This window comes from Temnothorax nylanderi, unplaced genomic scaffold (assembly GCF_030848795.1).
Source record: "Temnothorax nylanderi isolate EJ_2023f unplaced genomic scaffold, tnyl_v1.0 TNYL_tig0617_pilon, whole genome shotgun sequence".
Classification (NCBI taxonomy): domain Eukaryota; kingdom Metazoa; phylum Arthropoda; class Insecta; order Hymenoptera; family Formicidae; genus Temnothorax; species Temnothorax nylanderi.
The window spans coordinates 84,862-98,766 of record NW_027249679.1 but is presented as its reverse complement, the minus strand read 5'-3'; the positions used below and the strand labels follow the sequence as shown (position 1 = coordinate 98,766).

General features: G+C 38.8%; 2 protein-coding genes across 2 annotated transcripts; one reads left to right on the top strand and one right to left on the bottom strand.

Annotated features, from left to right (window-relative positions):
* Positions 1-3,741: 3,741 nt before the first annotated feature.
* Positions 3,742-5,820, top strand: LOC139784369 (transmembrane emp24 domain-containing protein 7). Its single transcript, XM_071723542.1, has 3 exons — positions 3,742-4,094; positions 4,623-4,868; positions 4,950-5,820. Exons 1-3 carry the CDS (start codon positions 3,939-3,941, stop codon positions 5,175-5,177), a joined length of 630 nt encoding a protein of 209 aa, XP_071579643.1. The 5' UTR covers positions 3,742-3,938; the 3' UTR covers positions 5,178-5,820.
* A 2,117-nt stretch (positions 5,821-7,937) lies between these two features.
* On the bottom strand, positions 7,938-12,149 carry LOC139784368 (uncharacterized). Its single transcript, XM_071723541.1, has 5 exons — positions 11,940-12,149; positions 11,522-11,857; positions 11,092-11,441; positions 10,325-11,006; positions 7,938-10,205 (listed from the first exon to the last, which is right to left on the bottom strand). The coding sequence occupies exons 2-4, from the start codon at positions 11,851-11,853 to the stop codon at positions 10,363-10,365; spliced, it is 1,326 nt and encodes a 441-aa protein (XP_071579642.1). The 5' UTR covers positions 11,854-11,857; positions 11,940-12,149; the 3' UTR covers positions 7,938-10,205; positions 10,325-10,362.
* Between the last annotated feature and the right edge of the window lie 1,756 nt (positions 12,150-13,905).

Here is a 13,905-nt window from a genome sequence, read left to right as displayed (position 1 = left end):
GAGATGAAGGATGATTGAGATTATGCTAAAATGATTAAAATCGGTAACTAATGCTGCATATAAAACTCATAAATCCTTTATAAAGAAATTGTTAACTTATATTTACTGAATTAATATTTTTGCTTAGTTATTCTTTACGGTATATATTATTAAATGTGGCGCTATCTCTTCATCGTCTGATGCTATTCTTCGTTTAGTCACCATATCATCATATAAATACCAGCGAGTCGTGTCATAAATGTATGCTGTGTAATGTCTGTTATTTTCATTACTGGCATATTGGTGGTAGGATACTGTACCAGCTATGATATAATGCTAAATGCTGCTTATTAATATCTAAAATTTTAGGTACAGAGCCGAGTATCGTATTTGGTTTCTCTATGCCAATTGAAGCAGCATATATTGTTTGTCTGTGAAGACGCTGCAATCTACAAGTAAATGTGATTGAAAATTATATTTTTCAAGCACATTTTGTTGGCATTTCTTGCATATCGAATCTTTATCGTGGTTGGTGTCAATTATAGCGTTTCGTAATTCGGAAAGACCGTTCTGTAAAAGTATATTAATATTAATACTAATTACTGAAACTTTTCGCAAATTTTCGTGATTGCAATGATGGCATTTTTTGCTTATATTTAGACTGGGAAAATTTGCGAATAAGTATTCTGCTAAATGCGCGACATTACAGTTTGTATTTAGATGCATTACATTTGTTCGGTACGATTGCATCTAAAAAATTGATACATTACTAAGAATTTTAGCACGCTCCTGATAAATATTGCTAGTAATGGTACTGTTCATGATTGTAATGCTTTTTGCAAAATTACAAAAATTGTTATGGTAATTATGCATATTAAGACCCCACTCGCCAATGACCTTGACCTTGACATATGTTGTCAAGGTCATGACCCTGAGTAACCTTGACCTTGAAAAAAGTGGCGGTTACGATCCGTTCAAAAGTTACGAAGCATTAAAGTTTTCGCTTTGCAAAATTAGTTGTATATCGCCACAAATATTCACACAGATGATCGACTAACTTATCTGGTTTAATACCACCTCTACTTAAACGAGCTCGTAAAGCACGCCACGAACCCATGTGACAACTCGTTTCGCATGGAAATTAAGTATATGCGTGGAGGCAGTATAGGTTCCGCCCCCTGCGGTCACATGGGTTCGTGGCGTGCTTTACGAGCTCGTTTATTGTATATCGCCACAAATATTCACACAGATGATCGACTAATTTATTTTGTTTAATACCACCTCTACTTAATCGAGCTCGTAAAGCACGCCATGAACCCATGTGACAACTCGTTTCGCGTGGAAAGTATATGCGTGGAGGCAGTAGGTTCCGCCCCCCTGCGGAGGGCTCCACTATCATAAACTAGACACATATAGTGTGCCTTCAAAGTACATGCGTTGGCTTTCCACTTCTTTAAAATTTTCATTTACTGCTTTAAAAGACTTTTCTTTGTTCGTACATGTACTATTTCCACATATATTAGTCATTTACAAGATAGTTAGTCGATCATTTGTGTGAATATTTGTGGCGATATACAACTAATTTTGCAAAGCGAAAACTTTAATGCTTCGTAACTTTTGAACGGATCGTGACCATAACTTTTTTCAAGGTCAAGGTTACTCAGGGTCATGACCTTGACAACATATATCAAGGTCAAGGTCATTGGCGAGTAGGGTCTTAATATGCATAATTACCATTATTATTTTCATTAGTAATAATATCATGCTAAACTTCATTAGTTACTATTGCATTTGTTATAACTTGTGTTAAAGAATCAAATGCACATGTCTCGCGAATCACAATAAAATTTTTATTACAACCCGATGCTTTAAGCAAGCTGCCATTTTTTAATAAAGGTATGGTGACTCGTTTCAGTGTTTTCATATCATCCCAATTTGGGCAGTCGTCAAGGTGTCATTTTTTGTTTTTTATTTAATACTTGCGTTTTATTTTGAATTACGTCTAATTCAACATTCGATTTTTTGCTAACAGTCAACCCACGCCAATTTTCTGCAACATTCCATTGGTTTTCTTCAGTCTCTGCTGTAGTATCTTTGCAAACTACACATTCATTAGCAAGCGCTAACAAAGTCTTACCTTGTAGAGAATCAATATGCTTAATAATGAATTTATCGATTCTCATCGGCAATTCGCCTTTAAATGTCCGGTGCTTTAAATCCGCGAATGCTGCTTCGACACCTGAAGATGTACTCTCTAAATCTGAATCAGTGAATAGTCACTGATTCACAGTACTATTCACTGATTCAGATTTAGAGAGTATAACTATTATTTTATCGCAATAAAAATGGTCACGCATGATACCCGTCCACATAGGTAGATAAGAAATTAATTTTTTCAATGTTATCGCAACTTGAGGATTGTAAAATGCATTTACAACAGTACCAGATGTACATTCCGCTGCAATAGTTTTTGCCGACTCCAAAATAGATTTTGCCCATTGATCCGTCCATCCATTCTCTACATCATCAAAAGATGCTTCCTCTGCGCTCTCTTTCTCATCGATGGGATCTTCTAGAGTTCCTCTAGTAAGAGTTAGAACACCACGGTCTGACTCCTGATTGGTTCCGCCATTAACGGGGAAGACGTTAGTGGGAGTGAGACAAAGCTATAAGTGGGAGTGAGACAAAGACCCATGAAAAGTACGAGTGGGGAGGCTGTCTCTCTCGATCGTTCGCATAATTCCCTCTTAATGGCGGATGGTGTCCTAACTCTTACTAGAGGAACTCTAGGATCTTCGATCGATGTTCCTTTGATGACATCATTCACTGATTGCAAGTGATGTTCTGAAAGAAGAAGATCGGAATTTTTGTGGCAGCCTATATCTTCAAAGCGACGACCATTATATAGATGTTAAGGGAATCCTGGAGCGACGGCAATGACCGATATTTATAGATGTATGATTTTCTTCGAATTGGCTTTACAGATTTGAAATCCCTTTAACACGTTTAAAGTACATTTAGAAATGATGTCTGTAATGTAATAGTAATAGCATAATATTATAATGCTAAATAACGCGCGCGTAGCGCGTGCCTGTGGTGTCTAGTCCACTACATAAAAAAGCCGTGTAAGAGATTTTATATTGTTGACATTTGTTCGTGACGCTGATTGGTTCTGTCATTGCGCTGACTTTGTGAGCATTTGTCATCGCATATTTTGACAGTTTTATGTATCAAGGGTTAATAGTGTACCAATAGTAATAGTATAATGTTAAAGCTAAATAGCGAGAACAAAGCGCGCATCTGTGATGATGTCTAGTTAATTTTAAAACAAAGTTATAAGATACGAATTATCTTTAATTGCTAATTGCCTGATATCTCTAACCAATAGTTGAGTTTTCGCTAATTTTGTTCTTATTTATTTTGGGAATTTGAAGGAAATTTAAGTAACGTATGTACATACCCAGACAGCACCATGTTCAAAATCATACAAGGTGGGATATAGGTGTCTTAAAGATGTCTTAAAAATGTCTTTAAGATGTCTTATGTCTTGATTTTGTTCATGCTTGCTGTTTGAGTATGTATGTATATATTTATGTCAATTTATTCCGACTTCGACATTGCAGACAAGCCAAACAAAGCGAATTAAACGCTCGCGCGCGCGCACCCAACGCGACGAGGTCTGACGTGAACATAGCCACTTCCGCAGCTGCGCGCCATGCGCGCCGAAACCGTGGCTACGTCGCGCGCGCGCGACGCCGCGACATCCGGCCACGTTAAAATAGCTTGTTTGCGAGAGATCGTCGGGGTGCCGCCGGGAAAAGAAGTAGAAAGCGGTCGCGCGTTCTCGTCCGAATTTTCTTAAGTTTCGAGGCTGATCTTAAATGTGCGCGCAGTGCGCGGATCAGTGACGCGACAGCCGCGTGAGCGTCGTCGACGAACAAACGAAAAACCAACCAAGAATGGATTGCTGGTCGGTCTGGCTATTGCTCGTCTCGCTACTCGGCGCACTCCTGCTTACGGGCGGCGTCGAGTTAACCTTCGAGCTAGCCGACAATGCCAAAGAGTGTTTTTACCAGGAGATCGAGAAGAACGTTTCGTCTACTCTGGAGTTTCAGGTGCGTTACACCGTTGGACGCTGGTCCTCGATAACGCTACATATGCTCGCGTCGCGATGACACGTTGCTATTATCGCTCGCATCGCGACATATCCGAGGCCAGACTCCAGCGCAGTATGCCGCCAGTCGCACTCCTTCGCCTGCGTAGCTTCAGGTTCAATGAGACGAATGAGAAGTGGCGCAAATAACGCGATTAACAACATAAGAGATAATAGGAATAATATTATTTCAAATTGTATTCAAAGAGTATAAAATTTTGTGTGATAAATAGGTCTGTTTTAGTCGCGCTGTTCTTATACTCGCATCTTACAGCGAGAAGAGGAGAAATATAATTAAAACATATATGTGCCCTATGCTCCATTCTAGAAAACATTTGTTAGTGAAAAGCAGTAGTACTTTTATTGGTGCCACAACTTTTCTTTTAGTTTAGATGTTCTTTCATTGACTTGTAGATGCTTTATATGCAAGAAGAACTCTGCATGTTTTAAAGTAACTTGTTTGTAACGAGTATACTTTTATACTTTTCAGGTGGTTACAGGTGGCCAGTATGATGTAGATGTGACTTTAGAAGCTCCAAATAAAGAGATTATCTATAGCCAAGTAAAAACGCAATTTGATTCACACTCCTTTATACCAACCATGTCAGGAATTTACAAGGCTTGCTTTAGCAATGAGTTTTCTACATACTCGCACAAGCTGGTGTATATGGATTTCCAAGTGGGCGACGAACTGCCGCTTCCTGGTCTTGGAGAACATGTTACAGTCATGACTCAGGTGATATGCCACAATAGAATCTTTTATAGTACACATAAATAAAAATTGGTGATTGCTAACGCGGCTTGGTTCTTTTTACAGATGGAGTCTTCCGCGCAAGAGGTGCACAAAAATCTAATCAGCATCCTGGACTATCAGACACATCATCGTCTGCGGGAAGCTCAAGGTCGCAAACGCGCGGAGGAGCTGAATGAGCGAGTGCTCTGGTGGTCGGTAATGGAGACCGTCTGCATCCTGCTCATCGCCGTGGGGCAGGTTTTCATCCTGAAGAACTTCTTCACGGATCGAAGCCCCTCCCAAAGTTATTAGTGTGATAGCGAAGTAACGGAAAAGGAAAAACTCGTTCGCGATCGAGATATACGATCACCGATCGAATCGTCCTCGTGACGATGTTTTTTCATCACTGGTCAAAGTGCCATCGTAATGCCCACCGGTAATGCTTTCCCGGCGGAACTTTGAGCCGCGAGTCTTCTCCGACAATCGAGAAAGGATCGCTGAGAGGATTTCGCGATTAGAATCCAAAGAACCGGTGAGAAGCGCGAGGTGATCCAGATCCTCGTACGCCCTATGAACGCGCGTATCGTTCGCGGGTATTAATTTTTGCCGAGGCTTTATCATGCCGAGAACATTTTAACACGGGTGCTGATACAACACGGAATGATCAGAAAGACGAGTGCAAGCGATAGAACTCTTACACCTTTCCTTTCCGATGGACATTCATGTTGTACTTATACTGGCACAGGGACAGTATAATGGAAAGGGACATTATGTTTTTTTCTTACTGTGAACGTGTAACATAATAAATTAAAAAAGATACTTGTGTGTACATCACGTCTACTCGTATCGCCGAGCGATCTGATTAATTCCCGTCTCTCGTTACTTGTCGCGCCTTTCGTTATTTATCTTAGGTATCGGTAGAAAAGTTACTTAAATAAATGCAGTTGATTATTTACTTGTTTCCCTCGATTTAATGCGACTCTGTTTACTCCGAACGTCACTAGTTCCTTGTAAGCGTAAAGGGCCTCGCACACAAAATTGCATAGGCTGCATATACATAGCATAAGACCGCTAAACCAATGAGCATCTAGCATAAAGTCGCCATATTGATTTACATAAGATGCTCATTGGTCCAGCGGTCTTATGCTATGCTTATGCAGCCTATGCAATTTTGTGTGCGATGGCCTTAAGAAGGTGCCATGCGGTATTACGCAGACGACAGTTATGAGCGCATGTTCCCGTTTTATACGTGGCAGATGTCACATGTGGTTTTCCGTCGCGTATGCATTATTTGATAAGCGTATACGCAAGTGGTAAATAGGATGCCATATTACAGTGCCCGACTAGAGTCAAGCTCAACAGGGTCTTCTTTCCCCGCTAATTTTTCCAAGCCCGTTCCCTTGACAGTGGTTTTGTTAAATAGGAACAATGGGAATCTCGTTAATCCATTCATGCGCGTCACAGCATTAAGTGATAGGCGTGTGAACGAATAGCATTAAGTGCTAGGCGTGTGAACGAAGGATCCCACTAATTAGATGATGAGGCATTTGGCTAATACGGGATTTTATGTGTGAAGGCCTTAAAGCCCGTGTCACACTACGTATCGCGGACGCGGATTCGGATTGGGATTACGGATCGCGGATCGGATTCAGCCAATCACAGATGAGCCGCTCGTCTACGATTGGCTAGATTACGATCCGCGATCCGCAATCTCAATCCGATCCGTGTCCGCGATACGTAGTGTGACACGGGCTTAAGGAGATGGTTCTGGAGTATTCTCGAATCGTTTTCATGAAACTCGCATGCGAAATTCAATGCTTTTCAAATAGAAAGTTGCATACGAAAATCATTAGGGCAGGCTCGAGAATACGGTCCCTGGCCCACAGGACGCGGCGACGCGACGCGGCACCGCGGTAACCAATCACCGTCTTGCCTTTCCGTTCTACTTCCGAAAGTAGTACGGACAAGCAGATGATGATTGGTTACCGCGGTGCCGCGTTAGGGCCTTGGCACATAGAAAAACTTAAGGGTCGGCAGGAGACACGGTGGAGACCTCTGTCGGGTTGGCTTAGCTGCGACTCGCTGCGAGTCCGTATTTTATTTATTATAAATTTTTAAGAGCAAAAATGCAAAATCGGGCTCTTTACCTCCCTGCATTATTATATAAAGAGTATATAAAAAAAAATTCACGAATCTATGTAACTTATTTTATGAGAAATCTGGATATTACGAATCCGTAATTCGTAATATCCATATTTCTCATAAAATAAGTTACATAGATTCGTGAATTTTTTTTTTATATATTCTTTATATAATAATGCAGGGAGGTAAAGAGCCCGATTTTGCATTTTTGCTCTTAACAATTTATAATAAATAAAATACGGAGTTAAAGTGCAGTTTAACGTGCACTTAGTGCATAAAGTGCACCTGAGTGTACCTGAGTTTGCCTGGGTCTCCTGCCGACCCTTAAGCAGTAAGAAATCAACAGTATGGATTCGCTACCGCTTAGGGCCGTGCCTTAAGGTCTTTCTACATAGAGGTTTTAGTGCAGTGGCAGTAGGGTACTGGTTGTAAGCCGCAAGCCGTAGCGCAATTTCTTGCGGCCAGGCTCGTCTACAATGGCTTCGTAGTTCGTAGTAGGTCGTACGGCGTAGCAGATTAACCAATCAGAAAAGCCATATTGTCCTCGGAAAAGAGGTAGGAGCCAATGGCCGCGTTCAAAGTTTTATCGACAGATAATAATTATTACAGTTTATTAAATATGACATACATTATCGTTTTGAAAAAAATATATAGCATATTATATTAAAAGATACTTTCCCTAACATAATAAAAATTAGAACCGTACTTGGTGGTGGTTTTAATAACACTATAATTTATTTATGTATCGTTATTTTGAATTATTTACTACTTGAAGACGTACGTAAAAAACAAGTTCACATTTATACCTCAAAATATAATTGCTGCTTTGTAACATGATACGTTCAAAATTTAAAGTGCATTATTTTTTGTAATTGTATCTTTTTGTATCTCTATTAACTGATATAAATACTACAGGCAGCTTTACAAATATTCTTGATGAATGTTGTTTTATTAGTTGAAATGCAGTACAAGAAGAAATAATTAGTTTTGTATTATTAATATATAACCGTATTCGTCATCTTATTGTATTTTATACAGAATGAATGTATGTAGGATAATAGAATTAAGCGAAAATGTATGGTTATGGAGGTGCCATTAAAATTTAATTAAATTTAATTTAATTAACGTATCTATAGGCGATTATAGATGGTTCGGAGAGGACCAATGTAGTCATAAGAAATATATATAAGAAATGCGATACCTCTAACGTTTCACTTAATTTCACGTAAATAAATCATCAAACTACTAATCTTGATTTTTATTTTCACGTCTTTTATGTGGATTGAGAGATTCAGGCGCATTTAATTTAAATTTGTGCTTTTCATATAATTCAAAGCATACGTATTTAGTTTAACAAATAAGATAACTAAATGACCTACTATTAAATATAAAACATTTAAAATATTACATATGATTTTAAAAAGTCATAATTGGAAAAATTTAAACAGATGGATATCTTGTAATTATTCGAACAATAATTTTAAATAATTAAAAATAACAAATGTAATACTAAAACTAAATTTTTATGAAAAAAGTTATCGCAAAGTATTATCTAAAAACAAGAACGTGTGTCGTATACGCAGAAAAAAGTATATTCTTGATTTCGAAAATATCTTTAGTTTCTGAAAAGCATATGAATAAAGTCATTTATATAGGTCAACCAAGAAATAAATGTTGAAATAAAAAGTTGAAATTCTTACAAGATTATAGATTGTTTCGTATATAAGCAAGAGCACTGTAATTTTCTTATAAGAATTTCAGCATTTTTTTTTGGTTGAACTGTATATGACTATTCAAGCAAGTTTTCATCGTTTAACGCAATATAATCACATTTCAAGATTTCCATGTTGAAACTAAAGATAATTTCAAATCAAGAATACTATTTTTTTCTGTGTAGGCATAAAATAAACATTGCATTCGGGGATGAGATTAGCAACAAGATGTTTAACATATGAAGGGTACAGGGGAAAACCGATCCAAGTCCTTTTTTGTCGAAATCATGTTATCTTGTGGCAAGAACTTTCATAATTCTTATCCGTTTAAAGAACGAACGGTTACAATCATTGAAAATAAGGCTGACACATGTGCTGGGAAAAACGATTATAATCCACTCGCTTATGAGGAAGAACGAAGAACCATAATATTCAACATACATTGTAATCACTAATTGTAAGTAAGCACACATGCTGATATTCACTATCACAGTATTATCTTTTCGATAACTCCTCAAGATATCTGAGACCTTGAAACTTAAAATTGCGTTTTTCTCAAATTACTCCGGATGGACATCGATGTGCATCGAAAACATATAGAAACGCGCCGCCGCTGATAAAAATCGCAATATCGCTCTTTTTCCAAGGAGAGTGTGCGTACAGGATTTCGCTTCTGCAATTTCGCCTGTCTTCCCACCGGGAAGCTAAAGCTCGATCGTGGTGGTAAAGTCAATTAGTACCCATTAATCCTGGATACCAATCAATCCTGGACGATCCAAGGAGATCCTGAGAAATACTCTAAACGATACTTTACATTCAATTTCACGATTTCGGTATATTGATATTCGATAAAATTACAAGTTCCGTCCATGCGTTTTTCCTAGAAAAAGAAAATATGTACAATCGCCATCGGTATTAATCGACGTTGCTATCGGTCCTAACGCTTATAAATGTTAACAAATCTCTCGCTTTCTCATTTATTCATCCTCTCTCTCGCTCGCTATCTTACTGTGCCACTTTTATACAGTATTATGTACAAAAGAATATACTACAGATTTATTCGACAAACCAAAGGGATATCTCACGATTCGTGAGATGCAACGGCTGACGACTGGACCGGAAGTCGTCTCTTCGGCTCTCCCGATCGTGCCGTCCCACCGCCCTGACGTGGTGCTTCGCGTGTGTCTATCGTATATATTTCGCGATGTCACTCTTCTTCATTTAGTATAAAAAGTCTCATCCGGTGACACGTTAATAGGTATACGTAAGCCAATCCGAAAGTTTGTTACACGCTCGACCTATACCCTTAGACTCGACATGCGCACTTTTAATGAGGAATCCTTAACGATTAATCCTTACACGCGTATTAATATGTGATGCTGATATGTGATGTAACTGAGATCAGTGGAACGCATGGAAGATAACATTGAGCCAACATTGTATGTATGATCCTTTGCATTTGACACTTTGCTGAGTCCAGACCGACCTGAAATGAGAAAATTGCATTATTAATAATTTAATTGTACTAAATATTATACAAACCTTTTCAATTATTATAAGCCAGAGATAAAATGTGTGTGAATATAGTTTCATATATCATCTTACATAAAACTCAACGTTGTAGATCATTTGGTCATTGTTGATTACTCCGGAGGGTTGATGACATCTCCCCTGAAAGCACGGTCATATTGCCAAGGTGCCTGTTCCTCTCCAATAGGAGACAGAAAGTATTCTCGTAGATAATTTCTCATCCCGTTAGCAGTATCTCCAGCTCGATTAGCCCCGACTCGGCCAAGCCTGGCAAAGTGTTGAGAACAGTAGTTCCTCCATTCCCCGTATGTGATGGTCCCATCCTCTGTTTCCGCATCAATCATGTTTATGGGGCAGTACTGTCTATCATTCCAATTTCTTCCTTCTTCACCCATCATAATGAAATTATGAAGACAGGGAAGGGCCTTGAAGATATTATCACAGTTGGTAGGCGACATGGCGAGTGGTCTATGTAGGATCTTCCATCGTGCAGTCAAAATTCCGAAAGTGTTCTCAATTACCCGCCGTGCTCGAGACAAACGGTAATTGAAAATTCTCTTTTCATCGGTCAGTGTTCTCCTTGGGTACGGTCGCATCATATACTCTGTGAGCGGGAACGCTTCATCCCCCACAAACACGTAAGGGAAGGGTCTCTCTTTTCCTGGAATTGGGCTGGGATCAGGCAAAGACACATTTCCGGATGCTAAATCTTTAGCAAAATCAGTGTTGGCCCATACGCCGCCATCACTTATGGAACCTAAAAAAAAGAAAACAACTAAAACTTTCCACTTGGCGATTATCATTCTATAGCTACAGAAAATGCAATGAAGAATAACACTTACCAAACTGTCCGACATCCACCCATGTAAACTTGTACTGTGCATCACACGTTGCCATCATAACCATACTGAAGAACTGTTTATAATTAAAGTAATTCGATCCTGAGTTTCCAGGTGCTTGAATCCTCATATGTCTACCATCAATGGCCCCTAGGCAGTTGGGAAACTGCCAGGATGTCATGAAACCATCACTGATTGTCTTCCAGTCTTCCTTGCTGGGAACTTTCAAAACAAGAGGCTGAAGTACGTTCCAAATCTCTCTGCAAGTTTCGTGTATGACTTTGTACACCGTGGATGTCCCAATCCTAAATTCAGCATGTTTCAGTTTGGCTGTATCTCCTTGAGCCAAGTACCTGCAAAGTTGATCACAGATGACATTAAAATAGACTGAACAGAAACAAGCAAGGCTAAAAAAACTATATAAGAAACTCACAGCAATGTGACGGCAACACGAAGGTCTGTTGGTAGTGGTGTGCGATTACTTCGCTTTTTAAGACGAGGGTGAAGGAGGTCAACCAAAAGACGAAACTGATCAGGCGACATTCGGAACAACCCAAAAAATTCTTCGTGATCAATTTCAATAAGTTCCCTGACGAGGTTAGAGTAGAAACCTTGGGCGTCTCTCACTCGATTTACCGGTCGAACCCACCACCGGCGACGAGTCACTCTCCTTCTTCTCCTCAGCAAGACGTATTGCAGCAGTATCAAATTGTTCCAATTCAAAAGATACAGAAGCCGCAGATCGGTATTTCTCAAAATATCCATTTTTCTGTTCCGATTATTATTTTGAATTAGAAACCTTTATAAGATGCTACGTTTTAACATATATATATGTATATATGAATATTTACTTGATAGCACGACGATCCAACACGTGTCAACACTTCTCCGTTTTCTTCTTCTTCTGATGGCCGTCGAGCGCTGCTCAAATATAGGCCAGGGCGAACTACTCGTCGTATAGTAATAAAATCCCCAGGATAGAGGGCCTCAAAAGGCGCCAGTTCAGTCATTAACTTCGTCGATACAAGATGCCGAGCAAAAACACTTCCCGTGACTTGCACATGCATGTCCCGCCATTGACGACGTAGAACGTACCTAATATATTGTGTTATATGTTATATTAATTTTAATTACATAATTAATTACATAATTAATAACATTAAAATTAATTAATAACATATTAATTTTAATACATATTATTAATACATAATTAATATAACAGTAAAATTAACCGGTGTCTGGATTAATGTTCGGCAAGCAGAGGACATCAGTCGATCGAAGAAGCTGCCGTGGAAGACGTGGATGCTGAGACCGCGAAGTCACATCACCGCTTCAAAGCCAATCCTTCTCGTCAAATAACGATGAAGTAATCTTTCTAAAAAATTACAATTATAAAAATTAATTACTTGCAAATTCAGTTTTAGTACAAAATCATCATTTTATTATAATTATATTAAGTTGAGAAGATAGATTTACTTACATAAATTGCCAGATCGCTGATTACTATTGATTGTTCGGTAAGAACAGATCAATCGCAATCTGTTGTCCGCTGCAATCCAGAACGAATCTCTTGTAGAAATTCGTTGTGGGATTAAGATGTGCACGTCTTTGTTCACTCTAGTACTGGGATCTTCTCTCGGCTGCAGGGCCCCTGGATCCGATATTAGGCAGGGATGTTTCGAAAACGGCGATACGTCCTCGGGTGGTGGAGAGGAGTTTGTGAGTAGCTTGAAGACCGGCACCAAGGGCGTTGTTATCATCAAGAGTGCCACACAACTTGATAGGCAGCTAGGCGAGAAGGTTGCGGAATCGGCAGGCCCAAAGATATTTCGGATAATTTTTACCTTGTGCCGTGTTCATTCAAGATTTATTCCTTCATTCGTTTATTCATTCCATTCATTAACGAGAGTTCACGTTACAATCATTCAATGTCAAACATATCATTCATTTATTCATACATCACCTTGGTGAAAAAATTTCTCAGAAAATCTCTCATATTTTCTCAGAAATTTTGCAAGAATTGGGACTTATGAAAAATTCTGAAGAGGTATATGATATTTCTCAGATACTTTCAGAATTAATTAGATGAAGATTTATAGAATATTTCAATATCCGTATATGTGAAAATTTCTGATAAATTGCACAGATTTTCTCATATTTATTCAGATTTCTACAAGGATATATTTGCGAAAAATATTTTATTCTTATTTTGTCTGAGTTTTCAATTCGTATAAAAAATCTGAAAATTTCTCTGAGTATTCAAAAAAAAAATCTGAAAATTTTTATAGAAATTCTGATTAATAATGTGAAAAATTTTGATATTTTTTCACCAGGACATCCATGGAAGATCACATAGTATTAATACCGTGTGACATGATTCTCTATTACTGCATTTAATTTTTGGGGCATAGATGCAACTATATAAATTTCAGAATAACTCAGGCCTTGCGCGGAAACCTTCCCATACGTTGAGAACATGTTGCGCCAATGCCTCGCGTCTACGTGGAAATTGAGGATTCCATATTTTCTGAGTAGCTTGTTCCTCTCGTTTTCCATAATGTTACAGGCTCAGATTCATCCGTCGAAAATACCTTCTCATTCGAGAAAATGGTATTTGTCCATTCATATTCCCATGCCAAATGCTGCAAGGTAAAAGCCATCCGTTGTTCTTTGTGGCGTTCGGTTAATTGTTTATATTGAGCCGGTTTATATCGATTGTATCTCTGTTCCCGCCATCTGCGTCGCACGGTTAGCGCGCAACAATTCAAACCAACTTCCGCTACCGTTTGCTGCGCCGCTGAGCGGAATCCGGTCTTC